At 44.1% G+C, this 27,875-nt stretch overlaps 1 protein-coding gene across 1 annotated transcript; it reads right to left on the bottom strand.

The window, feature by feature from the left end:
• Positions 1-789: 789 nt before the first annotated feature.
• CMTM5 (CKLF like MARVEL transmembrane domain containing 5) lies at positions 790-21,459 on the bottom strand. Its single transcript, XM_075828911.1, has 5 exons — positions 20,871-21,459; positions 16,048-16,200; positions 15,553-15,651; positions 3,341-3,434; positions 790-1,040 (listed from the first exon to the last, which is right to left on the bottom strand). The coding sequence occupies exons 1-5, from the start codon at positions 20,964-20,966 to the stop codon at positions 1,021-1,023; spliced, it is 462 nt and encodes a 153-aa protein (XP_075685026.1). The 5' UTR covers positions 20,967-21,459; the 3' UTR covers positions 790-1,020.
• Positions 21,460-27,875: the final 6,416 nt, after the last annotated feature.

The following is a 27,875-nucleotide window of genomic DNA, read 5'->3' as shown; positions in this document are numbered from 1 at the left end:
TGCTCCTGCTTGTACATGGAGTACAACAGGGACGCTCACATGACGAACAGTCGTATTGTCATCAAAGAAGACTCTGCAAATAGACTTTTGGTCCCCCGGCAGTGCTATAAAAATTTATGAAAATCTCAGAATCAGCGTGACGGGGGACCGGGATGTATATTAGCAGTGTACTCACTTGCTGCAGTGAGTACACTGCTAATCATTTTTGGTCTCCACATAACCCCTTTAATAAGGGCACCTCCTGGTGATCCCCTGCTACAGATTAATTCTGAGCTTGCCATGATATCCAGTTGAAATCAATATTAAACCCTTTATTCAGCCTAGACTACAGAAATACAAAGTATTAAAGAGGTTCTCCAGGATATATATATATTTTTATTTAGCCCTCTTTCCAATACCATATTTGTGTTGTTCTGGCAGTTTTCAGTAAAACATATAATTATAAGGAACGCATTTTTTTTTTAATGCAACAGACCTTTTGTGATTGATTCATTAAAATATCCCTCATCTGCTTGCACTGGCTAATATACATTTGTAAATAGCTATTTTACATTTATTTCTATAGTGGGTCAGCTATTAAGGTTATCTGTAGCAATAAACACTATGTAATGTATGGAATCACATGACTTTTGGGCACTTCTGCCTGTTGCATAATCACATGACTATTAGTCATTTTGGTTGTAAAAAAGGCTTTACTGAAGTACTTGATAAAGTCAAATAGTCCAACCTTCCTCTAGACTTTGGCAGAACAAGTTGCATATACTCATACTACTCAATGACAAGTCTATCTAGAATAAACACACGTTTAATAGGACGCAGATGTAATACAATCTTCACATTGTAGATCTCGTCAATGGACTTTGATGCGTGGCTCAGGACAGGTTTGTTGATAATAATTGAGAATCCAGAACAAGTTGAAGGTAAAATGAGTTTTGAATAGATTATAATGAGGATATTAACCTTATGATATCGGAATTACTCCGTTTTATCCCGTCTTCTCAGTTTCCAATCCTTAGGTGGTCAATATGGTTCAGCAGCACCTAAGATATAAGCAAGTCATGATATGTGGATGTGGAGTAGCATTGTGAGATTCCAAGAAAAAATTTGCTTTTCAAATTTATTTACAGCATCAATAGTCCATCCACCCACTGGTATCCTTAGGTCATACATTAAATTGTCCTAGATGCACAAATAACTCAAGGTATATGATCTTTTATGCTGATAATCTCGACAACAGAGTATATTGGCTAATTTAATAGCAGCGGGGTGTTAGCAATAGGCCACCTCATTCATGGCTCTCTAGAAAATCCCGCAATGGTGTGTCAGTCCACCAGTAATTGATATATCTTACTTGTAATTTAATAGACAATAGGGGGGGTCTATTTATTTATTTTTTTTACATTAAAGTGGGCCCACTTGATTGTAGGGCTCTCGGACAGTTGCACCGGTTGCACGTATATGTCCGCTCCTGATCTAAAGTATCAATATTGTCATTTCTGAGAAATCTGTTACACAATTCTAAGAATGTTTTAAGGGTATGTGCACACGACCTCTTTTCAGACGTAATGGAGGCGTTTTACGCCTCGAATTACGCCTGAAAAGACGGCTCCAACACGTCAGCAAACATCTGCCCATTGCTTGCAATGGGTCTTACGATGTACTGTGCAGACGAGCTGTCATTTTACGCGTCGCTGTCAAAATACGGCGCGTAAAATTACGCCCGCATCAAAGAAGTGCAGGACAATTCTTGGGACGTAATTGGAGCAGTTTCTCATTGACTCCATTGAAAAACAGCTCCAATTACGTCCATAATGGACGCTGCGAAAAACGTGAGTACATGCAATTACGTCTGAAATTCAGCTCTGTAATTTCAGACGTATTTAGCGTTGTCGTGTGCACATACCCTAAGAGTTTTTCTGTAAATAGTTGTTATTGTTCTAGTAAATGTAGTCTTATGTCTCTTGCACACGACCGTTGTGCCACTCGGGCCGTTTTTGACGGCAACCGAGTGGCACCCGATAGTCTTCACAGACCAATTCACTTTAGCGGGTGAATCGGGTCCGTGAAAAATGGTCAGAGTCTCCGATCCGAGGAAAGATAGAACATGTCCTATCTTTCCTCAGATCACGGATGGGGCTCGGACGGCACACTCGGTCATGTGCACGGATTCTTAGGGTGTATTCACATCAGCGTCGGGCTTCCGTTCATGGGTTCCGTTCGACCTTTCCGTTGGAGGAACCGATGAACGGAAAGCCAAACAGAAACCATAGCTTTCGTTTTCATTACTATTAATTTTAATGGTAATGCTTCCATTACAATTAGTTTCCGTTTGTTTCCGTTCCTTAAGGTTTCTGGGGGGTTTTCGCGGAATCAATAGCGTAGTCTACTACATAGTCGAAACTTTATGGAATGGAAACAAAGCGGAACCAACTGCAATGGAAACATTACCATTCAAATTAATGGTAATGAAAACGGAAGCTATGGTTTCCGTTTGGCATTCCGTTCATCGGTTCCTCCAACGGAAACGTCGAACGGAAACCATAAACGGAAACCCGATGATGATATGAACAGACCCTTAATTAGCTTTTAATATAAAGCTTAATGCAAAGGTGCAGTCATTTTTCTTTATGTTTTGATTTCAACACTATTCAATGGGAAAAATGTTTTTTAAAGGGAACCTGTCATCAGTTTTGACAAACCCAAACTGCTATAACCACTATATAGGGGCTAGAGAGAAATTTCAGAACATATCCATGTATAGAAGCAATATTACATCATACCTTAGAAAAAGAAAAGAAACAACTCCTGCGGCATATGCAAATTGCTCTCGAAGTGTCTACTGTGCATATCTTCAGCAGGCAAGTGTCCTGCGATCATGGCAGCAACCGCTCCCATCTAGGCATGATTGATATCTCTGATGTCTACTGCCTCATCAACTGTTTCCTGCAAAAATATATTCATTATGCCTAGATGGGAGGGGTAGTCGCTGGGATCACAGGACACTTACCTGCTGAAGAAACGCCTAGTGGACACTTTGAGAGTAATTTGCATACGTGCAGGAGTTGTTAAAAATTATTTTCTAAGGTATTCTGCTGCTATACATGGATATGTTCTAAAACGTTTCTCTAGCCCCTATTTAGCGATGACAGGTTCCCTTTAAGAATAAGTATTCCAATAAGGAAAAAGTTTTGGAATGTTTGCCTGTTTGTGGCTATATTTTTGTGTTATTGTCTAGCTCTAGTTTTTAAGGTCAGTATTCATCTCGCAAACGTGGAAAGGGCAACCAGCATGTATATAGCGGATTCACACAATTTGAAGTATGTTGACAGTGTGTACTCACCATCTCCTGTCTCAGCTGCCCTATCTGTGATTTCTGTCTTGTAAATGGTATAAGCATCATAGGAGAACACTCCAACCAGTAGGAATCCAAATAGCTGGAAAAGGACCAAACCAAGATGAGTGGTGTTACAGATGGTGTTACAATGTCTTGACCACACTGATTTTTAAGCACTAATATATATATTTACATTTATATCTCTGAATTCGGGAAAGTGCATTATATATTTTTCTAAATTAATGTCTTTCTGTTTTTGGGTTATTAATTTAGAATATATTCCCTTGTGAGGTTACTTTCTTAAAGAGGCTCTGTCACCACATTATAAGTTCCCTATCTTGTAGATGATGTGATCGGCGCTGTAATGTAGATTACAGCAGTTTTTTTTATTTAGAAAAACAATCATTTTTGACGGAGTTATGACCTATATTAGATTTATGCCAATGAGTTTCTCAGTGGACAACTGGGCGTTTTACTATATGACCAAGTAGGCGTTGTGGAGAGAAGTGTATGACGCTGACCAATCAGTGACCAATCAGCGTCATACACTTCTCTCCATTCATTTACACAACACATAGCGATATAGCTATAGGGCTATGTGCAGCCAAATACACACACATTAACGTTACTGCAGTGTCCTGACAGTGAATATACATCACCTCCAGCCGGGACGTGATGTGTATTCAGAATCCTGACCACTTCTGTATCGTCTGTGTGAGACTACAGCACAGCACAACGAGATCTCGCTGTAAATTACAGTTTACAGCGTAATCTCGCGAGCCTGCTATGCTGTAAATCACAGAGAAGTGGTCAGGATTCTGAATACACATCACGTCCTGGCTGGAGTTAATGTATATTCATTATCAGGACACTGCAGTAACGTTATAGTGTGTTTATGTGGCTGCAAATGGAGTTATGACCTATATATCTATATCGCTATCAAAAATGATCGTTTTTCTAAATAAAAAACTGCTGTAATCTACATTACAGCGCCGATCACATTATGTACTTATAATCTGGTGACAGAGCCTCTTTAATGTCTGTTTTTGCCATCTTTATTACCGTAATTAACTTTCACGTTAAAATGAATGAGTCTAGGCTTCATCTTTTCACTTTTACACGGTCTTTTCTCGGCGATACCCTTCCCCCCTTCCCTCCCTTCCCTTTTTTTTTTTCTCTTGCACTTCTTTCATGGGTCTCTTGTTGCTCTCATTATACATATATAACTTTGCTGTATGTATAGTTTTTGCTTACTTATGTCATTGTATTTGTACTTTGTACATTTCCATGATATTTAATTATGATGTTTTTCTTCCTTTTTTGTATATGCGTCTAGATCAGGGGTCTCAAGCACGCGGGCCGCATGCGGCCCCTGGGGCTGTCATCTGCGGCCCGCGGGACACAGAGCCGCTAGTATCGGCTCTGCTCCGAGACTCTGGAATTCCCTGACATCGCTGTCCACATATGAACAGCGATGTCTGGGGCTTCCCCAGAGCCGGAGTCCCGGGCAGAGCGCTAGTACAGGCTCTGCTCCGGGACTCTGTGGAATTCCCTGACATCGCTGCCCATATATGGACAGTGTGTCAGGGTCTTGCCCAGAGCGGAGCAGAGCGCTGGTGTCGGCTCTGCTCCTGGACTCTGTGGAATTCCCTGACATCGCTGTCCACATATGAACAGCGATGTCTGGGGCTTCCCCAGAGCCGCAGTCCCGAGCAGAGCGCTGGTGTCGGCTCTGCTCCTGGACTCTGTGGAATTCCCTGACATCGCTGTCCACATATGAACAGCGATGTCTGGGGCTTCCCCAGAGCCGGAGTCCCGGGCAGAGCGCTAGTACAGGCTCTGCTCCGGGACTCTGTGGAATTCCCTGACATCGCTGCCCATATATGGACAGTGTGTCAGGGTCTTGCCCAGAGCGGAGCAGAGCGCTGGTGTCGGCTTTGCTCCTGGACTCTGTGGAATTCCCTGACATCGCTGTCCACATATGAACAGCGATGTCTGGGGCTTCCCCAGAGCCGGAGTCCCGAGCAGAGCGCTGGTGTCGGCTCTGCTCTGGGACTCTGTGGAATTCCCTGACATTGCTGCCCATATATGGACAGTGTGTCAGGGTCTTGCCCAGAGCGGAGCAGAGCGCTGGTGTCGGCTTTGCTCCTGGACTCTGTGGAATTCCCTGACATCGCTGTCCACATATGAACAGCGATGTCTGGGGCTTCCCCAGAGCCGGAGTCCCGAGCAGAGCGCTGGTGTCGGCTCTGCTCCGGGACTCTGTGGAATTCCCTGACATTGCTGCCCATATATGGACAGTGTGTCAGGGTCTTGCCCAGAGCGGAGCAGAGCGCTGGTGTCGGCTTTGCTCCTGGACTCTGTGGAATTCCCTGACATCGCTGTCCACATATGAACAGCGATGTCTGGGGCTTCCCCAGAGCCGGAGTCCCGAGCAGAGCGCTGGTGTCGGCTCTGCTCCTGGACTCTGTGGAATTCCCTGACATCGCTGCCCATATATGGACAGTTTGTCAGGGTCTTCCCCAGAGCGGAGTCCCGGGCAGAGAGCTATTATCGGCTCTGCTCCGGGACTCTGGGGAAGCCTCTGACATCGCTGTCCATACATCGACAATGATGTCAGGGGCTTCCCCAGAGCAGGAGTCCCAGTGATGTCAGGAGCACAGCTGGAGTCCCAGGAAGAGCCTACTAGCGCTCTGCCTGGGACTCCAGCTCTGGGCAAGCCCCTGACATCACTGGGGCAGCCTCTACAGAGGACACTGGGGCAGCCTCTACAGAGGGCACTGGGGCAGCCTCTACAGAGGGCACTGGGGCAGCCTCTACAGAGGGCACTTTGGCAGCCTCTACAGAGGGCACTGTGGCAGCCTCTACAGAGGGCACTGTGGCAGCCTCTACAGAGGGCACTGTGGCGTTATCTACAAGTGGGTGTGTGACAGTATCTGAAGAGGACACTGGCATTATCTAGGGGTGTGTTGCATTATCTGCAGAGGGCACTGTGGCCTTATCTACAGAGGGCATTGTGGCCTTATCTACAGAGGGCACTGTGACCTTATCTACAGAGGGCACTGTGGCCTTATCTACAGATGGCACTGTGGCCTTATCTACAGAGGGCACTGTGGCCTTATCTACAGAGGGCACTGTGGCCTTATCTAGGGGTGTGTTGCATTATCCACAGAGGGCACTGCGGCAGCATCCACAGAGGGCACTGCGGCAGCATCCACAGAGGGCACTGTGGCAGCATCCACAGAGGGCACTGCGGCACTATCTAAAAAGGGGCTGCCCAATCTTGACATGTGTGCTAACTGAGCCGCCGGACTGCATTTAGCGACACTTAAACTGGAAAGCTGGATTGTTGAAATAAGCACGTGGAGAAATATCTCAAATTTTAAACCTAGCGCTATTATTATAGTAATGTAGTATTATTATTCTAGTAATATAGTGTTATAGTAGTTCAAATAACTAATTGATTAACAATAATTTTGTATTGTATCAAATTTGAAAGTAATGCGGCCCGTCAACTTCCCATTTTTTCTATATGCGGCCCACTTACCCGGCCGAGTTTGAGACCCCTGGTCTAGATCTTGTGTCAATTGCTACATCATGCATATTTTACATTGCATATACATGTTACTGATGCCCTCTTACCACTTTCACATTGTTTTTGTATGTGACTACATTTCTACCGTACCTTTGTTTATTGCAATACGAATAAAACTTGATAATGAAAAAAGTGAATGAGTCTAGAGGGCGGGCTTGTGTGTGAATGAGTCTAAAGGCTGGAACTGCAGTGAGGGCTATGACCAATAAGATTCAGTGTAGGCTCAGCAGAATACTTGAGGTGCCCTGATCGACAATTAGTAACCATACAATCTGCTGCACTTTGCTGTGTGCATGAGCCCTAACAATTGATGTACACGCTAGAATTGCTTGTATACATTTGTTGAACAATCATTTGCAATCATAATAATTGGATCAAAAATCCGCTATTCATAAAAAATCATTGTGTGCAAAGCCAGCCTTACTTTACAGCACATACATGCAGAGGGCCGAAACATAAGATATCATACCTGTGCTTGTTTTTGTATATTTATGCTAGTCTATTTCCACCATTCATGAAACAAATATAAGCTTTTAGCAAAATAGTAATGTCTGTTACGTGAATTGTATGTATATGCACTATAGATGACTGAGCAGTCTACCTGTATATGCTAGAAATAAGTTTCATACTTACACACCTAGGTAGTCTAGCCCCATATTTTCAACGGGTGGTGCTCTGATAAGTAATGTAAGCAAAAACTGAATGTCAAAATAACTGATTTGAGTGAGGCACAGCAAATCCCCGTCACCCCTTCAACATAAGGAAGTGCGGACAAAGGAACACAGGGAGGTGATCCTGAATGTGACATTGCACTGTTGATACAGTATGTGCAAGGTTGAAATTGTAAAAATGATCCGCGGGCAGCGTGATATGGCGACAGTTGCCCTGATTGCATGCTAAGTTTTACTCTGAAGCACTCTGCCGTTTAAGTGTCGGACTCCCCTCTAGTTTCTCCTGATTGACAGGTCTCTACCTATAAAAAATAGGGAAACACATGTCAAACAAGCTGAGCTGGGGCGGCCCTGCTTGATGGTCACAGACCACTCCGGCTGACCAGAGAGATTCTACACCAGCGCTTCTCATACTGTGAGACGCATGTCCGCACTACTGAAGCAGGCGGCAGCACTATGCAGAGATCACGTGAGGAGAGCCCGGGGCCCGGGGTGGAACAGGCAAGGCAACGGATAACAAGGGGGCAGGGAGGGACTTAGGTGTTTGGTTGGCACCGCTGAGGATGTATGTTTTGCTGCACTGTGGCATTTGTTTAGCGCAGATGGGGAGGTATGTTGTGCTGCACTGTGATGTTTAGCGCAGATGGGGAGGTATGTTGTGCTGCACTGTGATGTTTAGCGCAGATGGGGAGGTATGTTGTGCTGCACTGTGGTATTTGTTTAGCGCAGATAGGGAGGTATGTTGTGCTGCACTGTGATGTTTGGTGCTGCTGGGGAGGTATGTTGTGCTGCACTGTGGTATTTGTTTAGCGCTGCTGGGGAGGTATCTTGTGCTGCACTGTGGTATTTGTTTAGCGCTGCTGGGGAGGCATCTTGTTCTGCACTGTGGTATTTGTTTAGCGCTGCTGGGGAGGTATCTTGTGCTGCACTGTGGTATTTGTTTAGCGCTGCTGGGGAGGCATCTTGTTCTGCACTGTGGTATTTGTTTAGCGCTGCTGGGGAGGTATCTTGTGCTGCACTGTGGTATTTGTTTAGCGTTGCTGGGGAGGTATGTTGTGCTGCACTGTGGTATTTGTTTAGCGCTGCTGGGGAGGTATGTTGTGCTGCACTGTGGTATTTGTTTAGCGCTGCTGGGGAGGTATCTTGTGCTGCACTCTGGTATTTCTTTAGCGCTGCGGGGGAGGTATGTTGTGCTGCACTGTGGTATTTGTTTAGTGATGATGGGGAGGTATCTTGTGCTGCACTCTGGTATTTGTTTAGCGCTGCTGGGGAGGCATCTTGTTCTGCACTGTGGTATTTGTTTAGCGCTGCTGGGGAGGCATCTTGTGCTGCACTGTGGTATTTGTTTAGCGCTGCTGGGGAGATATGTTGTATTGCACTGTAGTATTCGGTCCTGCTAGGGTGTATTATGTGCACTACATGGTAGTATTTGGTGGGCGCCACTGTGGGTAATATGGGTTTTACACAGGGGTATTTGTTCACTGGTTTGGTCCCTGGCATTGCCATCGATTGGCTGGTGGGACCCGAGCAGAAATAGTTTGAGAAGCCCTGTACTACATCAATCTGCTAACTGATAAGAACAGGTGTTTGCAAGTGACGTGTAAGGTCAGGTTCACAAATCCAGTTGCAGGGAATAATTTAAAAAAAAAAACTGTTGTAGGAAATAATCACAGAACTGTTTCCTAATGCAATCAGAAATGTTCATTCTTTTTACTATCTGATGGTACAATTTGAGGGTCTATTGTCAATCACAGGATAATACAAAGATAAATATTAATATGAAGAAAATGTTTTCCGGCATTGCAAATGCAAGCTATAGATACTTTCTACAAAGCGGCTCCTAGCTTAACCCCTTCCCGACATTTGACGTATCCATACGCCAAAGTCGTGTAGGGGAAGTATGGAACGGAGTGAACCCGCTCCATACGATGCCGGTGTCGGCTGTTTGTTACAACCGATACTTCGGAGTAACGAGCGGCATTGCGCTCGATCACGATCCCGCTCGTTTGACTCGTTAAATGCTGCGGTCAATAGCGACCGCAGCATTTAAATCGTTAGAAAAAGGGGGACGATGCTGGGGGGGCGATGGTTGCTATGGCTGCCTGGGGGCCTAATGAAGGCCCCCAGGTCCGCCATTTTTATGCACCTATTAAGTTAGTCGAAGCCTGTCAGAATCACGATATACTGCAATACATTATTATTGCAGTATATCGTGCAAGCGATCTAACAATCGCTGGTTGAATTCCCGTGTGGGCACTAATAAAAAAAGTAAAAATTAGTTAAATAAAGTTTTTTGTTTTTTTTAATAAATAAATAATTAAAAGTTAAAAAAAAAACCCTCTTCCCATTTTCCCCCTAGAGCATAGTAAAAAATAAATAAATAAATAAACATAATTGGTATCGCCGCATCCGTAAAAGTGTGAACTATTACAATATATCATTATTTAACCCGAACGGTGAATGCCATAAAAAAATAAAAATGGTAAACGCCAGAATCTCTATTTTTTTGGTCACCTAATCTCCCACAAAAAATGAAATAAAAAGTGATCAAAACGTCACATGTACACCAAAATGGTATTATTAAAAACTACAGCTTATCCCGCAAAAAATAAGCCCTCATACCACTTAATCGACGGAAAAATAAAAAAGTTGTGGCTCTCGGAATTTGGCGACACCAAATAAATGTTCTTTTTTTACACTTAGGTTTTTACTTGTAAAAGTAGTAAAATATAGAAAAAGCTATATATATTTGGTATCTGCGTAATCGTATTGACCGGGAGAATAAAGTTAACATGTTGTTTTAATTGCACAGTGAATTCTGTAAAAACGGCGCGCAAAAAAACATGGCGGAATCGCTGTTTTTTTCATTTTCTACCCCACAAATATTTTTTTTCCCGTTTCCTAGTACATTATATGGCAAAATAAATGGTGCTACGAAAAACTACAACTCGTCCCGCAAAAATCAAGCCCTCATAGGACTATATCGACCAAAAAATAAAGACGTTTGGAAGGTGGGGAGGAAAAAACTAAAATGAAAATCTGAAAAAGGGCTGCGGCGGGAAGGGGTTAAAGGGAAAGTATCAGCTATATTTTGTACTAATTAAAACCAGATAGTGAAACATATTATTTTTTTTTCTTCTCTATTTTTATGTTCTGATTGTAGATCTTTTTTAATTCTATTTTCTGTACATGATTATGGGACAGCCATCTTGCCTGAGCCGCTATAACAGCATTTAGAGATATGTTTTACAGCAGCCACATGCACCATAGGATCATGTGAACAGGAGTGGACCCATTGACTTCTATGGGAGAGTTTCTAGGCATGTTCTGTGACCTGTGCAGAGGTCATTGTGCAGGAAGGGATAGGAGAGGAGCTGTGTCCATCAGCTATTGTCAATGGTGGATCCTATGTTATCTATCTAGAGGTGTTACCTTTCATTGTCATCCTGCCTGTGATAATGAGATGACTGCTGAGAAGTGATCTCTACAGAACAGGAAGTGTCAGTCTATTGTGAAACTCAGTGGCCAGAGTGAAACCTGCAAGATTCTCTTCATTTATAACTTTTTTTAAGACTTTTTTTTTAAAAAGTTGTATTTTCCAAATGTGTCTAAATCCTGGTCGTATATAATTAATTGATTAGAATATGTAGTGACAAATCACATTATTAGGCGCTTTAACTGTGACTTGTAGAACTGATATGTTTATGTACAGATTCAACTTATTACCTCTTAACCTAGTTTAAGTTCACGCTTATAATGTTTATTACCTCTAACATATGATTAAACACAGAAAATGTCTCACAGGACACATTAGTATCTTGGTGGGAAATAGAAGTCTCAACCACCTACATCGGTTGCTAGAGATAAGGACTCTAACGATAGTATATATAGTAGAGAAAAAAGGAGTCCATTACTATCAAATTTTAGCAAAAGTAGAAAACTTCTTTATTATAGATACAATGAGAGAATCTAAAAAACAAGCCTATATCTGGATCAGCGTTTTACATGCATATTAACAATGTTATATACAGAGAGTATGTAAAGCATGGCAAATATCCTCGTTTAAGTATACGGTTTGAAAATGTATCCGCTCAAGTAGGTACAAGTCAGGAAAAAGAAAGGTGAAGGAACTCACTATAGGAGTTTAGGAGAAAATGAACTGACAAGTACGATCAGTTTGTGTAAAGCCCAACAAGACCTTAGTGGTACACTTACCCATGCTAGGTGACATTGTTGCGTGACCCAGAGGGTGAGATAGCCTGAGCATTGTTAGTTTTCCCAGTCTGTCTTGCAAATGGTCCCTTAGTGTTGCCCGTTCCAGTTGTTACCCGTGCCTTGTTCCTGTTCCTGTTTCCCGTGTTGTGCCTTTAGTATTGAGTCTGCCACGTCCTATGTCATCTGCCACGTCCGGAGGAATACGCCACGCCCTGTGTCATCTGCCACGTCCGGAGGAATCCACCACGTTTGGCGCAACCTGCGGCACCTGTGTCATCTGCCACGTCCGGAGGAATCTGCCACGTCTAGCGCAACCTGCTGCACCTGTGTCATCCACCACGTTTGGCGTTACCTGCTGCACCCATCTCCATCAGTGCCAGAGCTGCGGCCACTGTCCGTACTATCCAGGTACCTTTGTGCGGGACATTGTATTGCTGGGGTTTCCTGTTTGGCCAGCTGCCTCCCCGCTACGGCGTAGTGGGTCCACTAACCCGCTTCGTGACAAAACTCCACAGAAGATTGAAATCTAATCCAATGATGTCACGTTTTGAGGAATTTAGCATGGGTCCCTATCATGGATGCCGTGAGATCCTCCATTCTCATAATCTCCTGGATCTTGCCAAACCACATGCCCACCGATGGAGGACAAGATTGTCTCCACAATGCGGTAACGCATGCTCTAGCTGCATTCACCAGATCACGATCCACTGAGCGTCTGTACGTAAATAATGGAACATCGCACAGATGGAGAAGGGAAAAGGCCGGAGAACACGGAAGGGGGAAATCCGTAAATTTGGAGGAGATGCACCACACCTCTGACCAGTAGTCTGTCAACTGCGGCCATTCCCAAAAGATGTGTAAAATTGTGCCCACATGGTCTCCACATCTCCAACACATCGGTGAGACCGCAGGGATTAATGCATGCAATCAGGAAGGCACTCTATACCATCGTGACAAAATCCTGCCTCCTGAAATCTGCTAGCCATGGAGGATTTATGTGTCATTGTAAACAAACGATCCTTATGTTCCGCAGTAAATGATAGACGCAAGTCCCTCTCCCAACTAAGCAAATAAGAAGGTGAGGGAAGATTGGATGGAGAGATCAGGAGAGCATAAAGCCTGGACAGCGAATGGCGCACTGTGCCCGTGCCGGTGCAAAGAAGCTTGAAAGGACAACTATCCCGCGAGTATTCCGACAGGTTAGGTAAGGACGTGAGTAAATGTCTCAACTGAGTAACCTGCCAAGGGGTAAAGGAGTGAGGCTCTGTCAAAGACGCTAACTGTGGTCTAGACATCCAATTCCCTCCCTGTAGAAAATGAGCAGCATGTCCCCTACCTGCCTTCAACCAGTGCTGGAAGGGACCCAGGATTGCACAGGATAGGAAACAAGGGGAGGGAGACGGGGAGTTTTCCTTCCGGGGAAAGAGCCGGGACGCAACCGCCAAGGTGGGCCCAATAGTCGGGTGTGTCCGCGCCGACAGAGGAATGTGTTTGCCCAACCAAGGCAGTATCTACAGTGGGACAGCAAGGAGGGTCTGTTCCATCGACACCCACTGTTTAACCTCAGAATGTCTGAACCAGTCCAAAATTCATGACAAATGTGAGGCCTGATGGTAGGAAACAAAGTCCGGAAGGCCAACACCGCCCTCGCACTTAGCACGAAAAAGCATGGAGCGGGCAATACGGGCTGGTTTCACCACCCATATGAATCTATGGAGTAAGGACAGCAGAGCTTGAAAGTAAGGGTGGGGGATGTGAACCGGCAAAGCTTGGAAGAGGTACAAAATCTGCGGTAAAATATTAATTTCAGATATTGCACCCCAAACCAGGTAAAAGTGCCCGTCGTCCAGGAATCCAAATCGCTCTTCACACATTGAAGAAGCGGGGGGTAGTTCACCGCATAAAGGTGCGACAGATCAATGGAAAGCCGGACCCCCAAATATTTAAGCGAATCCCTAGCCCATTTAAAGGAGAAGGACTCAGACAGATCCTCCACCAGAAACTGTGACAACGAGATATTGAGAGCCTCCGACTTCTGGTAGTTAATCTTGAAATTGGACAATATCGAGTATCTACTCATCTCCGCCATCAGATTGGGCAAGGAAATCCTGGGTGCAGTAAGAAAAAAGAGCAGGTCATCCGCATATGCTGCGACCTTATGGGACCTTCCTCCCAAAGATAGCCATTTTATATCTTTGACAGCTCTACTCTATCTGCAATATTTAATTTCTGTATTCTCTTAGCTATCAGGGCAACACAAAATTAGAGATCCAATTGGGATGCTAGCTTCATACATTTAGTTAATATCACGATTTGTGACAATAGACGCTGGTTTATTTCTTTTTAAATAATAAAACCAAGTTTTAATATATTTTTTTCTCCACAATAACCATTGAAAAGTCATTCCTTAGTGGATTTAACACTGTACATCTTTTTGAAAGCCATATGCAGTAAGCTACATCTACTATTCACTCCACTTTTACAAACTCACGTGCATGGTGCAAATGGCTCTGGAGTCTGGTACAAATGGTTAATAAATATGCCACACAGCAGATTAGAATTTTTTTGCAGTAAAATTCCTCTTAAAAAAGGCGCAAATACATTCATGAATGTGGACCTTTGTGTTTCAATTCCTCACATTTTCAATATATTCATTCTCTGTGAGTTTTGAGACCACTCTTGTTTAACATTCACAGGCTCAAGAGCATTGTTCAGACTGCATACAATTATATCCAGTTCTCAGCTGAGAGCAGGAGTGGGTCTGTTTGCAGCCTCTGAATGTAAACAAGAATGTTCTTATCCCAAGAGATTGGAGGTCGTCGGTGGTTTCCTAAAGGTACTATTACATGGGCCGTGTAAATGAGTGCTGATCAACGAGACAGCTCTTTGATAGTCGCTTATTTGGTCCTATCACATGGAGCAATGATTGGATATGTATAGGGACAAGCGCTCGGTACTCCGATCACTCGCCCTATACATTTTCATCATATCGGCAGGACATCTCCCCTGATTACACAGGTAGATGTGGTGCCGACAGCGATGATTTTTAATTCTGCATAAAAGAAGAGACACAGAGCAATGGTCGGAAACGAGCGTTCATATGAACGCTCGTTTGACCAATCATTGGCCCGTGTAATTGGGCCTTTACTTGGCAAGTAGCTTGTGCAACTTAATCCAATCATGTTCATGGAGGAATTAGTGGCTGATGAGCATGACCAGTCTGAAGGGTTCCTTGTGCTATGGTCTCCATAATGTGGAACCATAAGGATTTCATGTGCCACTGTACTTGGTACATACACATGGATTTGCTACGTGCATAGACCCTAAAAACTCTGTAGCAAATGACTGTCACCACCTTACTTTGATTTGATCAGAATTAAAGGCATTTTTGAACGTCATCTGCAAAAACAAAAGAATATCCATGGTTCTGGAATATAGGAAGAAAATCTGGGCCTTGCATCATTATGATGGATATCGAGGCCTCCTAACTATTTAGGGCATATTTAGGTCTCCTGACAATATAAAGTATATGAGCCTCCTGTCAATATGATTGATAGGTAAAAGTTAGCCATGACCTATTTGAGGGGGGAAAAAGTTAATAAGAAAATACATGAAATGAAGGCAACTAAAAGGGATTGTCTACTTTTTGATACTCAAACAAGTCTCACATATGACACAAGCTCTCCCATCAGTACCATGTCATGAGAAAAGAAACTGATGTACGTCTAAATACTTACAGCCCCAGTAATTGCACCTCCATCTCCTAAACTTCGTGCAGCAGCCACAATTGAGACTACCAAAAAAATGACCGCACCAGAAACACAACGCAAGAAATCCTAAATGCAATAGAATACAGAATTAGTGATAATGGAGACATTACCCTTATTCCCTTACAGCAAATGCACTGACAACGTTTATAATGAACTCTTAGCCTAAATGATTCCGTTTACAGGGTTCCTTATATCAATATCTAACGGGACAAAGGTAATTAGCTGCATGGATATCAAGCCCGGTTCCCATAGTATTTATCACACATATCACACTTAATAATTAACCACTAATGAAATCCAAATGACTACCCACGTTGTTACTATACCTGTCCGACTCATTAAATGCTACAGCAAATTAGGCAGGATAGACATAAAGTGTAGTTTGCAATTGCTGCAAAATTTTGTAATTACATTAACACTCTGGTAACGTAAATCCAAACCTAATACTAATGTTGTACATACCGTGCAGGGCCAGTTCAGAGCAGCAAGACGCAAATGGTAGTGACTTGAGAAAAGGATGAGGAAGATGAGAGTAATGATCAGCTCAATCAGAGCAGCTGCCAAATAGGAAGATATGGAAACCGCAAAACAGATAAATATCACAAAGCAGAGAACCTGTGGAGAGAGATATAGGTTGTCAGTTCATTACAGAGGAAGGAAAAATAGGATCATGATTCACATGAAACCAGGGTCCTTTTACACAGGCAGATAAATTGCCTGTAACCAGCGCCGATTGACAATATAGTGATCAGCACTCGTTTTTATGTTGCAATTACATAGTTACATAGTTACATAGTTACATAGTTAGTACGGCTGAAAAAAAGACACATGTCCATCAAGTCCAACCAAGGGAAGGGAAAAGGGAAGGAAAAATTTCTACACATAGGAGCTAATATTTTTTTGTTCTAGGAAATTATCTAACCCTTTTTTAAAGCCATCTACTGTCCCTGCTGTGACCAGCTCCTGCGGTAGGCTATTCCATAGATTCACAGTTCTTACTGTAAAGAAGCCTTGTCGCCTCTGCAGCTTGAACCTTTTTTTCTCCAGACGGAGGGAGTGCCCCCTTGTTTTTTGAGGGGGTTTTAGAAGGAACAGGATATCACCATATTTTTTGTATGTGCCATTAATATATTTATATAAGTTAATCATGTCCCCCCTTAGTCGTCTTTTTTCAAGGCTAAATAGGTTTAATTCTTTCAATCTTTCCTCATAACTTAAATTCTCCATGCCCCTTATTAGCTTCGTTGCTCTTCTTTGTATTTTTTCCAACTCCAGGGCATCCTTTCTATGAACTGGAGCCCAGAACTGAACTGCATATTCTAGATGGGGCCTCACTAATGCTTTGTAAAGTGGCAATATTACATCTCTGTCCCGCGAGTCCATGCCTCTTTTAATACACGACAATATCTTGCTGGCCTTTGAAGCAGCTGATTGACACTGCATGCTGTTATTGAGTTTATGATTTACAAGAACACCCAGATCCTTCTCAACAAGTGAATCCGCCAGTGTAGCTCCCCCTAGGACATATGATGCATGCAGGTTGTTGGTACCCAGATGCATAACTTTACATTTATCTACATTAAACTTCATTTGCCAAGTGGACGCCCAAACACTTAGTTTGTTTAAATCTGCCTGCAATTCACAAACATCTTCCATAGTCTGAACTATATTACATAGCTTGGTGTCATCTGCAAAAATAGAAATAGTGCTATTAATCCCATCCTCTATATCATTAATAAATAAGTTGAATAATAGTGGTCCCAGCACTGAACCCTGGGGTACACCACTTATAACCGGTGACCATTCAGAGAAGGAATCATTGACCACAACTTTCTGGATACGGTCCTTGAGCCAATTCTCAATCCAATTACAAACTATATTTTCTAAACCTATAGTCCGTAATTTACCCATTAGGCGTCTATGGGGGACAGTGTCAAATGCCTTTGCAAAGTCCAAAAACACTAAATCCACAGCGGCCCCTCTGTCTAGACTTCTGCTTACCTCTTCATAAAAACAGATTAGGTTAGTTTGACAACTTCTGTCCTTAGTAAAACCATGCTGGCTGTCACCTATAATGCTATTTATTGTCACATAATCCTGTATATAGTCCCTCAATAGCCCCTCAAACATTTTCCCCACGATGGATGTTAAGCTTACTGGTCTATAATTACCCGGGGAAGACCTAGAGCCCTTTTTGAAAATAGGCACCACATTTGCCCTGCGCCAGTCCCTTGGCACTATACCAGTCACTAGAGATTCTCTGAATATTATGAAAAGGGGGACAGAAATAACTGAACTAAGCTCTTTAAGAATTCTAGGGTGTAACCCATCTGGTCCCGGAGCCTTGTGCACATTTATTTTATTTAATTTAGCTTGGACCATCTCTACATTCATCCAATTCAGTATATCAGCCGATATATTAACAGCACTGGCACCGGCTACATCAGCTGCTCTTTCTTCAGTTGTATATACAGAGCTAAAGAACCCATTTAGTAACTCTGCCTTCTCTTGATCCCCTGTGATCAACTCCCCATTATCGTTCATTTTCTTTGTATGAATGATCATTTGGGCGATCGTTCATTCTCCCCCATTTACATTGTTGTCGGCAGCACATGTTCTGCTGACCAACGCTCATTTTTATGTCATCATAAAAGTTGCGATCAACGACGAATGAGCGAATTATCGTTTGTTGTTCCTTCATTTGACGTGTATTACATGGGGCAGTAATCGGGATCGAATTATTGTACGAGCGATCATTTGGGCGATTGTGGCCCTGTGTTGAAGGCCCTTTAAAGGCAAGTGCAGTGGTAAACTGTGGGCAGTTGTCAAGCAACGGGTCACTTCTCCACTTAGGCCTTGTTTGCATGAGCAGATTTCTGCCAATAATGAGTGCCGATCAATAAAAATAACAAGTCTATCACGCCTGCTAACAGGCCCTTTTACATGGGGATGATTAACCGTTAATATGATCGTACGGTTCCCATCAATGTGTATCATTGTATCATCAGTAACAATTATTTTATAGGCTGCATAAATCATGTGATCAGCCAACAAACGAGCTTTTGAATGCTCGTTCAGCCGATTATTAATCGACATAAATGGGCCTTTAGGCTCTATTCACATATGCATTTGAAGCTCCGTCAACACGACGGGACCAACAGACCCCATTCTAAATCAATGGAGTCCATCAGGCACCACTGGTGTCCATCATGTGATGGATCTGGCAGACTTGTTTTTCTGCTCCTATGATGGAACATAAAAATGGAAATGACGAGGCAGGTGTGAACTCAGCCTTACTTTTTCCTTCCTGATTATTGAATAGAATACGATTCATAGGTACTTATCACTATAAAGTAATGTTCTTTGAATCTGAACTCCATGGGACCCAAACATTCTGGACAAATAGAAGTGAGAAAAATTACATCTAATGCATAGACTCACTTTTAATTTCCCCCACACCGTTAGCACGTAAATGTACAGTGATCTCGGGTTACAATGGCCTCAGGTTACAACATTTTCTACATACAATGGTCTTTCCTAGGCCATCATATACTGAAACCACATTCAACATACAATGCTTCAGTGCCATCTGCGATACATATGATTGGCTGGAAAATCCACCCAATCAGTGTTGGAATTTCACTAATAAAACGCCTGTGAGCATTACATTGGGGGCAAGTAAAGCCAATCAGTGGGCACTGTATTATTTATGTCCATGCACTTATTGGCTGTCTAGATGCGTCTCTCTGCAGTACAGTATAATATATACTGTTCTCTACATTTGCCAGTATGAGCTGCTCCTTTAGACCCCAGGTGAGGGGGTCTCCATTTTATTTTTACTGTACACGGGACCCTGAAGATGCTCCTTTCCTCAAAACAGAAAATGATTTACCAGCTTGCAGCAGCTCTTTCTGACTTTTTTATATGTAAGGAATTGCTTTATCTGTATTAGTTATTTGCTTATTTTTCTTTAACCATCATTTTATTCTTATTTTGGATTGCCTTTTTTAGGGCTTTCAGAACCAATTACCAATTATCTATAGCGTTATATTCTTAAGTTATTTCAGGTTACAATGGTCATCCCGGAACAAATTAATATTGTAACTTGAGGAAAAACTGATCAGAAAACTACTATTACAGCAAGCTGTAGTCTGTCAATTAGCTCCAAATAACAGGATGTTATCCTGCTATCCTGCGTCAGATTAAAAGGGCAAAGTCCCCAAAAAGTCCCTATAAAGCTGCTAGTTCGGGTCATCAAAAATGTGCCCGTATTACTCTGGTGTGAAGGGAGTTACCCACCTTAGACATTTATGGCATACCCACGCCTATTGGGAGAACGACTGCCGCATCCAGGTGGTGAATGAATGGGAAGGTAAGTGTACATCTGCGCAGCTGACTATTCAAATCGTCTCTACATTCATTCTCCGCCTGGATGTGGCGTCTGGCAGTCACCTCATTTGGTGGCATTGGTGTCAAAGGGCCCCCATTCTTCAGAAAGGTGGAAAAAAAAAACATTTGAGGGTAGAGATCCTCAATCTACTTTCATTTTAATACAAATGATAAAATACATATATAAAAAAGGTGGTATATTTATTTTATTTTTTTGTTATTCTAATTGGTTATCTGAACATAGGCTTTAGATTGGGACTTATTAGCCTCAGGTTTGTGGGCTATTCAAATAACAAATGGTGGGCTATCAGAATTGATGTATTATTCCTGGCCTAAATGTGGGCGAATAGAATAGAACAGCAGGAATGTGCCCATATGTGATCTAGGGTAAACACAAAACCCATGGACCAAGTTACACATTATCTGGATTATCCAGAAGTTCCCATTTATGATCAGCCACTGGATTGTTGAAATGCAAAGACATGTTTAATGATAAACATTCAATGAGGCCATAACTATGGCAGTAATATGCTGTGCAGAGGTTTGACATTAACATATGACAGGGAAACAATTGTTTACATTTAGATCTTGTATGCATATCTGTGTACCTACAAATTGTAAACCACTATTACTCATTGTTATTGAAATGTACATATGTCAACATGAAATATTTCATAAAAAATATGTATGATGGATGGATGAACAGAAAGATGGATGATAGATAGATAGATGGATATGAGATAGACGATGGATGGATGAACGAACGAAAAGATGAATAATAGATAGATAGATAGATAGATAGATAGATAGATAGATAGATAGATAGATAGATAGATAGATAGATAGATAGATAGATAGATAGATATAGGTAGGCACCATAAGTACCATTTGCTTACCAGTTCTGCCAGCAGAAGCCGTCCTTTCAGTGATTTCAGAAATTCTTTATCCAGAGAAAAGCCACTGGAGCTGTCTGCATTTTCCTGTCCACTCATGCCCAGGCAGGGGCCACAGCAAAAAGTACAGAAAGGTTAGAGGGATAAAGAGAAGAAAATATAGAGAAATAAATGAGAAAGAACGGAGTTTTAGGTGTTTTTTTTTCTATAAGGATCAAGCTTTAGGGTTTAGTTGGTAGGTGGTGTGAGATAGGATAGAGTTGTGCAGACAATTTTAAGAGCATACTAAACATAAAGAGTAAGTAACAGAACTTGTATTGTTTGGAAGAAGCAGGCAGTATTAATAAGATGTAATATGTGATTCTAAGACCAGGGGGTAAATAAATGTAAAGATGATGTGTTAGGAGATGTAGTAAATTCAATAAACCAAAGCAGAAAGGCTGGAGATTAGGGAAAGTGAAGCTTCTTCCTGAGTATCTCCTGATGTGTTCATGGATGACGAGGATAAACTGTGTCTGAAGTGAAGTCGCAAATGATCCAGATTTGTGTTACAGGAAGAGGGGGAGGGAAAGAGACTCGAGGAGGAAAAAGAAGGAAAGAGACGGACACCAACAGCAAAAAGAGTTTTGTGGAGTGAAGCGTTAGGATGTTTTTATACTCCTAAATAAGAAGTTTTGCTGCCAATGATGATGTAGAGAATGGGTGCTACAGGACGCAACAATGTTTAAGAAAATATATTTCCCTCAATATATTAGCAGTATAGGCAGAGGCATAATTTGCAGTTCCTGAGTCCCAATGCAAAATCTGTAACACTGCCCCTCACCCATATACACAGTGTATTACAGTACTTTGCAAAAGTTTTAGGAAGTTGTGGAAAAATTCTGCAAAGTAAGAATGCTTTCATAAATGGAAGTGTTAATAGTTTTTTTTATCAGTAAACAAAATGCAAAGTGAATGAACAGAAGAAAAATTAATTCAAATCAATATTTGGTGTGACCACCCTTTGCTTTCATAACAGCATTAATTCTTCTAGGTACACTTGCACACAGTTTTTGAAGGAACTCGGCAGGGAGGCTGTTTCAAACATCTTGGAGAACTAACACAGATATTCTGTTGATGTTGCTTCCTCAATCCTTCTCTCTTCATGTAATCCCAGGCAGACTCGATGATGTTGAGATGAGGGCTCTGTGGGGGCTATATCATCACTTGCAGGGCTCCTTGTTCTTCTTTACGCTGAAGTTAGTTCTTAATGACATAAGCTGTATGTTTGGGGTCATTGTCCTGCTACAAAATAAATTTGGAGCCAATCAAACCCCTCCCTGATGGTATTGCATGATGGATAAGTATCTGCCTGTATTTCTCAGCATTGAGGACACCATTAATGCTGACCAAATCCCCAACTCTATTTTCTCAAATGCAGCCCCAAACTTGCAAGGAACCTCCACCATGCTTCACTGTTGCCTGCAGACACTCATTATTGTACTGCTCTCCATCCCTTTGGCGAACAAACTGGCTTCTGTTACAGCCAAATATTTAACATTTTGACTCCTCAGTCCAGAGCACCTGCTGCCATTTTTCTGCACCCCAGTTCCTATGTTTTTGTGCTTAATTGAGTCACTTGGCCTTGTTTCCACGTCAAAGGTATGGCCGCAATTCTTCCATGAAGACTACTTCTGGCTAGACTTCTCTGAGTAGTAGTTGGGTGTCCCTGGGTCCCACTGGTTTCTTCCAGTTCTGAGATGATGGCATTGCCGTACATCTCCCGATTTCAAAGGGAAGTAAGCATGATGTGTCTTTGATCTGTTGCACTAAGTTTCCTTGGCTGACCACTGCGTCTACGGTCCTCAATGTTGCCCGTTTCATTGTGCTTGAACAGCACATCTTGAAACCCCAGTCTGCTTTGAAATCTTTAACTACCTTGTGTCTTGTCTCTGTGCTCAGTCTTACCATGGTGGACCTGTAACATGAAACGGTCTTCCACAACCTCACCTTTGCAGCAGAGCTTGGCTGTTCCTCACCCAGTTTTAAGCCTCCTACACAGCTGTTTCTGTTAGGGTATGTTCACACGAGGTCATTACGTCCGTAATTGACGGACGTATTTCGGCTGCAAGTACCGGACCGAACACAGTGCAGGGAGCCGGGCATCTAGCATCATAGTTATGTACGACGCTAGGAGTCCCGTACTGTAATCATGTTTTCAGTACGAGACAGTTGTCCGGCAGCGAGGCAGGGACTCCTAGCGTCGTACATAACTATGATGCTAGGAGCCCGGCTCCCTGCACTGTGTTCGGTCCGGTACTTGCGGCCGAAATACGTCCGTCAATTACGGACGTAATGACCTCGTGTGAACATACCCTTACAGTTAATGACTGTTTCAACCTACATATGAAAATGATGATCATTATCACCTGTTTGGTATAATTGGTTAATCATACACCTGACTATAATCCTACAAAATCCATGACTTTGTGCAGGTGTCTTCTTTTCAAGTTCCATGGTGGAACTGAAACATTGCTTGGCTTTAAACATGGGCAAATAAAACTACCGATTTTTTTACTGGACCTTGTTTGAGTGTTGCAACCTTTTTTCTCATATGGTATTTTCAGCTGTGGATTGAGCTCTAGCTGCTTTGTGTCACGATGCGGGGTGTGGACCCACTGGGCCATACCGCGTAGCGGAAAGGCAGCTGGCCAACCAGGTACAATACAATGTCTATAGTCCAGAAAGGGTACCTGTGGCAATATAGACAGTAGCGGTGATTCAGGCTTAAGATGAGGCTCCGGCAGCAGGCAGACACCCGGTGGGTGTAACACAGTAGATGCAGCGGAAGACACAACTCTACATGGCAGAGAGGCACGGTAGCACAGGATACAGGGTACAGGCTGCAGGAACGGGTAACACTGGGAACTGGAAAAGACTAGGAATCCATTTTCAAGACAAACTAAGGTAACGCAACAACGCTCAGGCAATGGTCAAGAGGGCAGAGCCCTTTTTATAGTCCAGCAGCATTCTCGGTTAATTCACTGCAACTGGACGCATACTGGCTCTTTAAGGCCATGCACGCGCGGCCACCCGCGCACTGCGGGAGACAGTCACTGAACCAGGAAGTGAGTGCTGGCGTCTCTCAGGAGGGAGATGCCGCCGAGAACTCAAACGTCCATGGCCGCGGTCGTCAGAGGGTAAGTCAGAGCGACGGTCCGCAGCCATATACAGTATCCCCCCTCTTACGCCCCCTCCTTTTAGGGCCAGAGTGGGAGAAAAACTTCTTCACGAGGACAGGGGCATCGATGTTCTCCTCTGGCTCCCAAGACCTCTCTTCTGGTCCAAATCCTCTCCAATCCACCAAATAAAACGTCCTTCCTCTCACTTTCTTGGTAGCCAGGATCTCCCTTACGTCGAAAGTCCCTGACGAGCCGCCAGGAGCTACTGCGGAACTAGGAGTCCTGGAGTAGCGGTTCAGGACCACGGGCTTCAGCAGGGAGACATGGAAGGAGTTAGGGATCTTGAGGGTAGGAGGCAGCCGAAGCTTGTAAGATACAGGATTAATTTGCAGCAGAATCTCGAAGGGTCCGAGGAACCCGGTAGCAAATTTGCAATACAGAACCCTCAGCCGGATATTCCTGGAAGACAGCCAGACCTTTGTACCTGGAAGAAATTGGGGAGGTTATCGTCTTCTAGTGTCTGCCTTTCTCTTCATGCGGTCCACCGCCAGCAGAATAGAAGATCGGGTCTGTTGCCATATCTGCAGAAAGTCCCTGAAGGTAGAGTCAGCTGCAGGCACCTGGGACATAGTAGAGACAGGAAGAGGTATTCGAGGATGTTGGCCGTAGACAATGAAGAACGGACTGGAGGTTGTGGACTCACTAGTATGGTTACAAAGTGCCACAGATAGTTCTCCATAATCTGGTCAACCCTTTCAACTTGACCATTGGACTGAGGATGATAGGCCGAGGAGAAGTCCAACTTTACACCGAGGAGACCGCAGAGTGCTCTCCAGAACTTTGAGGTGAACTAAACTCCTTGATACGAGACAATATGCAGAGGCAAGCCGTACAGACGGAAGATGTGTTGAACGAAGAGATCAGCCAGTCGAGCAGCAGAAGGCAGGCTAGTCAGAGGAACAAAATGAGCCATTTTAGAAAATCGATCCACCACCACCCAGACCACAGTGCATCCAGCAGAGAGGGGCAGATCTGTGACAAAGTCCATTGCAATGCCAGGGGGCATCAGGCATAGGCAGTGGCTGGAGCAGACCAGCTGGTCTGGAGTGGGCAACTTTATTTGCTGCGCATACCACACAGGAGGAGACAAGAGCCGTGACGCCTTTGGGCAGCGTGGGCCACCAGAACTGACGGGCAATTAGGTCTCGGGTCTTACGGGCACCCACGTGACCTGCGAGCTTCGAACTGTGACCCCAGCGAAGGATTCTTCCTCTGTCTGCCAGACTTACAAAAGTCCTTCCCGGAGGAATATCTCTAACTAGCAGAGGGTTGACAGAGAAGATGCAAGAAGGATCAATAATATTCTGTGGGGACTCCACAGTGTCCTCTGTCTCAAATGACCTAGACAAGGCATCGGCCCTCACATTCTTGTCGGCAGGTCGGTAGTGGAGCTCAAACTGGAACCGAGCAAAGAACAGCGACCACCTGGCTTGACGAGAATTCAGCTGTTGGGCCGTCTGTAGATAGGTCAGGTTCTTGTGGTCCGTGAAGACCAGGATTGGATGAGCTGCGCCCTCCAGTAGGCGTCTCCATTCTTGCAGAGCCAGCTTGATGGCCAGTAACTCCCGATCCCCAATCGAGTAGTTGCGCTCTGCGGGAGAAAAAAGCTTGGAGTAGTAGCCACATACCAGTGTCTTGACTTTCGAACATCTCTGGAACAAAAGTGCGCCAGCACCAACAGAGGAGGCGTTCACCTCCAACAAAAACTGTAGGGATACATGAGGATGATGAAGGATAGAGGCTGACGTGAAGGCCTTTTTTAAGGTTTTGAACACGGCTTCCGCTTCTGGAGTCCACTCCTTGGAATTCATGCCCTTTTTGGTGATAGTAGAGATGGGAGCTGTCAAAGAAGAGAAGTTGGGAATGAACAGCCGGTAGAAGTTGGTGAATCCCAGGAAGCGTTGTATGACACTTAAGCCTTTACCTTCTACCTTCTCAGGGTCCATCTTGAGGCCCTGATCGGAGATGATATAACCCAAGAAGGGTAGAGACTTTCTTTCAAACACGCACTTCTCAAGCTTGGCATAAAGATGATTCTCCCTTAAACGAAGCAAAACCTGGCAGACATGTCTCTAATGAGTTACTGGATCTGGGGAAAAAAAATCAAAATGTCATCGAGATACACCACAACACAGACATAGAGGAGATCACGAAAAATTTCATTGACAAATTCTTGAAACACCGCGGGGGCATTACATAGGCCAAAGGGCATAACCAGGTATTCGTAGTGCCCATCACGTGTATTAAATGCAGTTTTCCACTCGTCACCCTGACGAATCCAGATTAGATTTTAGGCCCCCCGCAGGTCCAGTTTAGAAACAAATTTCCCCCCCCCCCCGTATGCGATCAAACAGTTCCGAGATCAAAGGCAATGGGTATCTGTTCTTTACCGTGATCTGGTTGAGGCCCCGATAGTCCATGCAGGGTCGGATGGTTCTATCTTTTTTCTTGACAAAGAAAAACCCGGCTCCGGCCGGGGATGAGGATTTACGTATGAAGCCCCTCTCAAGATTCTCCTTAATGTAGGTCGACATAGACTGGGTTTCCGGTAAGGAGAGAATGCATACTCTACCGCGGGGAGGGGACGAATCGGGAATCAAGTCGATAGGACAATCATACGCTCGATGTGGCGGAAACGTCTCTGCTTCCTTCTTGTTGAAGACATCTGCGAACTGAGAGTAACAAGGAGGCAACCCTGCCAATGACTGATTTGGAGGAGTCTGAAGCGGATGGATATGCCCCAGACAGTGGTTGAGACACTTGGGACCCCACTGGAGAACCTCTCCGGAATTCCAATCCTGGACTGGGGCGTGTAGACGGAGCCAAGGCAAACCCAGCAGCATGGGGTTGACGGCCTTGGACAGGACAAACAGAGAGATGAGCTTGGAGTGAAGAGCTCCCACTTGAAGCCTCAACCGCTTGGTCACGCACAAAATTGGATCAGGCAGCAGCAGTCCATCTACCAAGGAAACGGTTAACGGCCTTTCCAGCAGAACAGTGGGCAAATGAAGCAGGTCCACAAGGTCTTGGCAGATGAAATTGGCTGCAGAGCCAGAGTCCAGGTAGGCAGAGACCAGATGGGGCCTCTCGCCTGCGATGATAGTCACAGGAATGAAAAGTTTGGAGGAGAGTTCTCTATTAAATGCTGTACCGCCCAGGGTTGTCTCCCCAACCAATCCTAGGCGTTAGTTTTGGCTTCTGGGGACACAGACGCACGACATGGCTAGCGAGACCGCAATATAGGCAGAGTCCAGAGGTGCGCCTGCGCTGCTTCTCCTGGACTGACAGTTTAAGCCGGACCACCTGCATAGGGACCTCGGGTGGAGCAGTAGAAGAAGGCAAGAGGGGTTGCTGGAAGTTGGGCGCAAGTCTAGGAAGCCGTCTCTCTTGTCGAACTTCTTGAGATCGTTCCTTGAGCCTTATGTCCACTCGAGTGGCAAGTAGAATCAGGTTGTCCAAGGTAGATGGTAGATCCCGGGCAGCAAGTTCGTCCTTGATCTCGGGTGATCGGCCATGCCGGAAGGAAGCTACCAACGCCTCGTTGTTCCAGGACAGTTCTCTTGCCAGGGTCCGGTAATGGATGGTGTACTCGTCCACGGAGGCGTCCCCCTCACGAAGGTTCAGCATAGCAGTGGCTGCCGACGAGACTCGTCCAGGCTCCTCGAACACCGTACAGAATAACTGCATGAACCCCTGGAATTCTTGTGTCTCAGTTCCCTGTCGTTCCCAGATTGGGTTCGCCCACGCCAGGGCCTTGCCGGCAAGTAAGGAGATAATGAAGGCAATG

Source organism: Rhinoderma darwinii, chromosome 1, assembly GCF_050947455.1.
Source record: "Rhinoderma darwinii isolate aRhiDar2 chromosome 1, aRhiDar2.hap1, whole genome shotgun sequence".
Classification (NCBI taxonomy): domain Eukaryota; kingdom Metazoa; phylum Chordata; class Amphibia; order Anura; family Rhinodermatidae; genus Rhinoderma; species Rhinoderma darwinii.
This window is presented reverse-complemented; position numbering and strand designations above follow the sequence as displayed.

What these genes read in the sequence shown, in the direction of transcription:
- CMTM5 (XM_075828911.1), bottom strand. Translation starts at nt 20,966, where the DNA reads ATGAGTGGACAGGAAAATGCAGACAGCTCCAGTGGCTTTTCTCTGGAT. An exon ending in GAGGTGCAATTACTGGGGCT is followed by an intron (nt 3,435 to 15,552) that starts GTAAGTATTTAG and finishes GTCCTTTTCCAG; the next exon opens with CTATTTGGATTCCTACTGGT. An exon ending in GGCAGCTGAGACAGGAGATG is followed by an intron (nt 1,041 to 3,340) that starts GTGAGTACACAC and finishes CTTATATCTTAG; the next exon opens with GTGCTGCTGAACCATATTGA.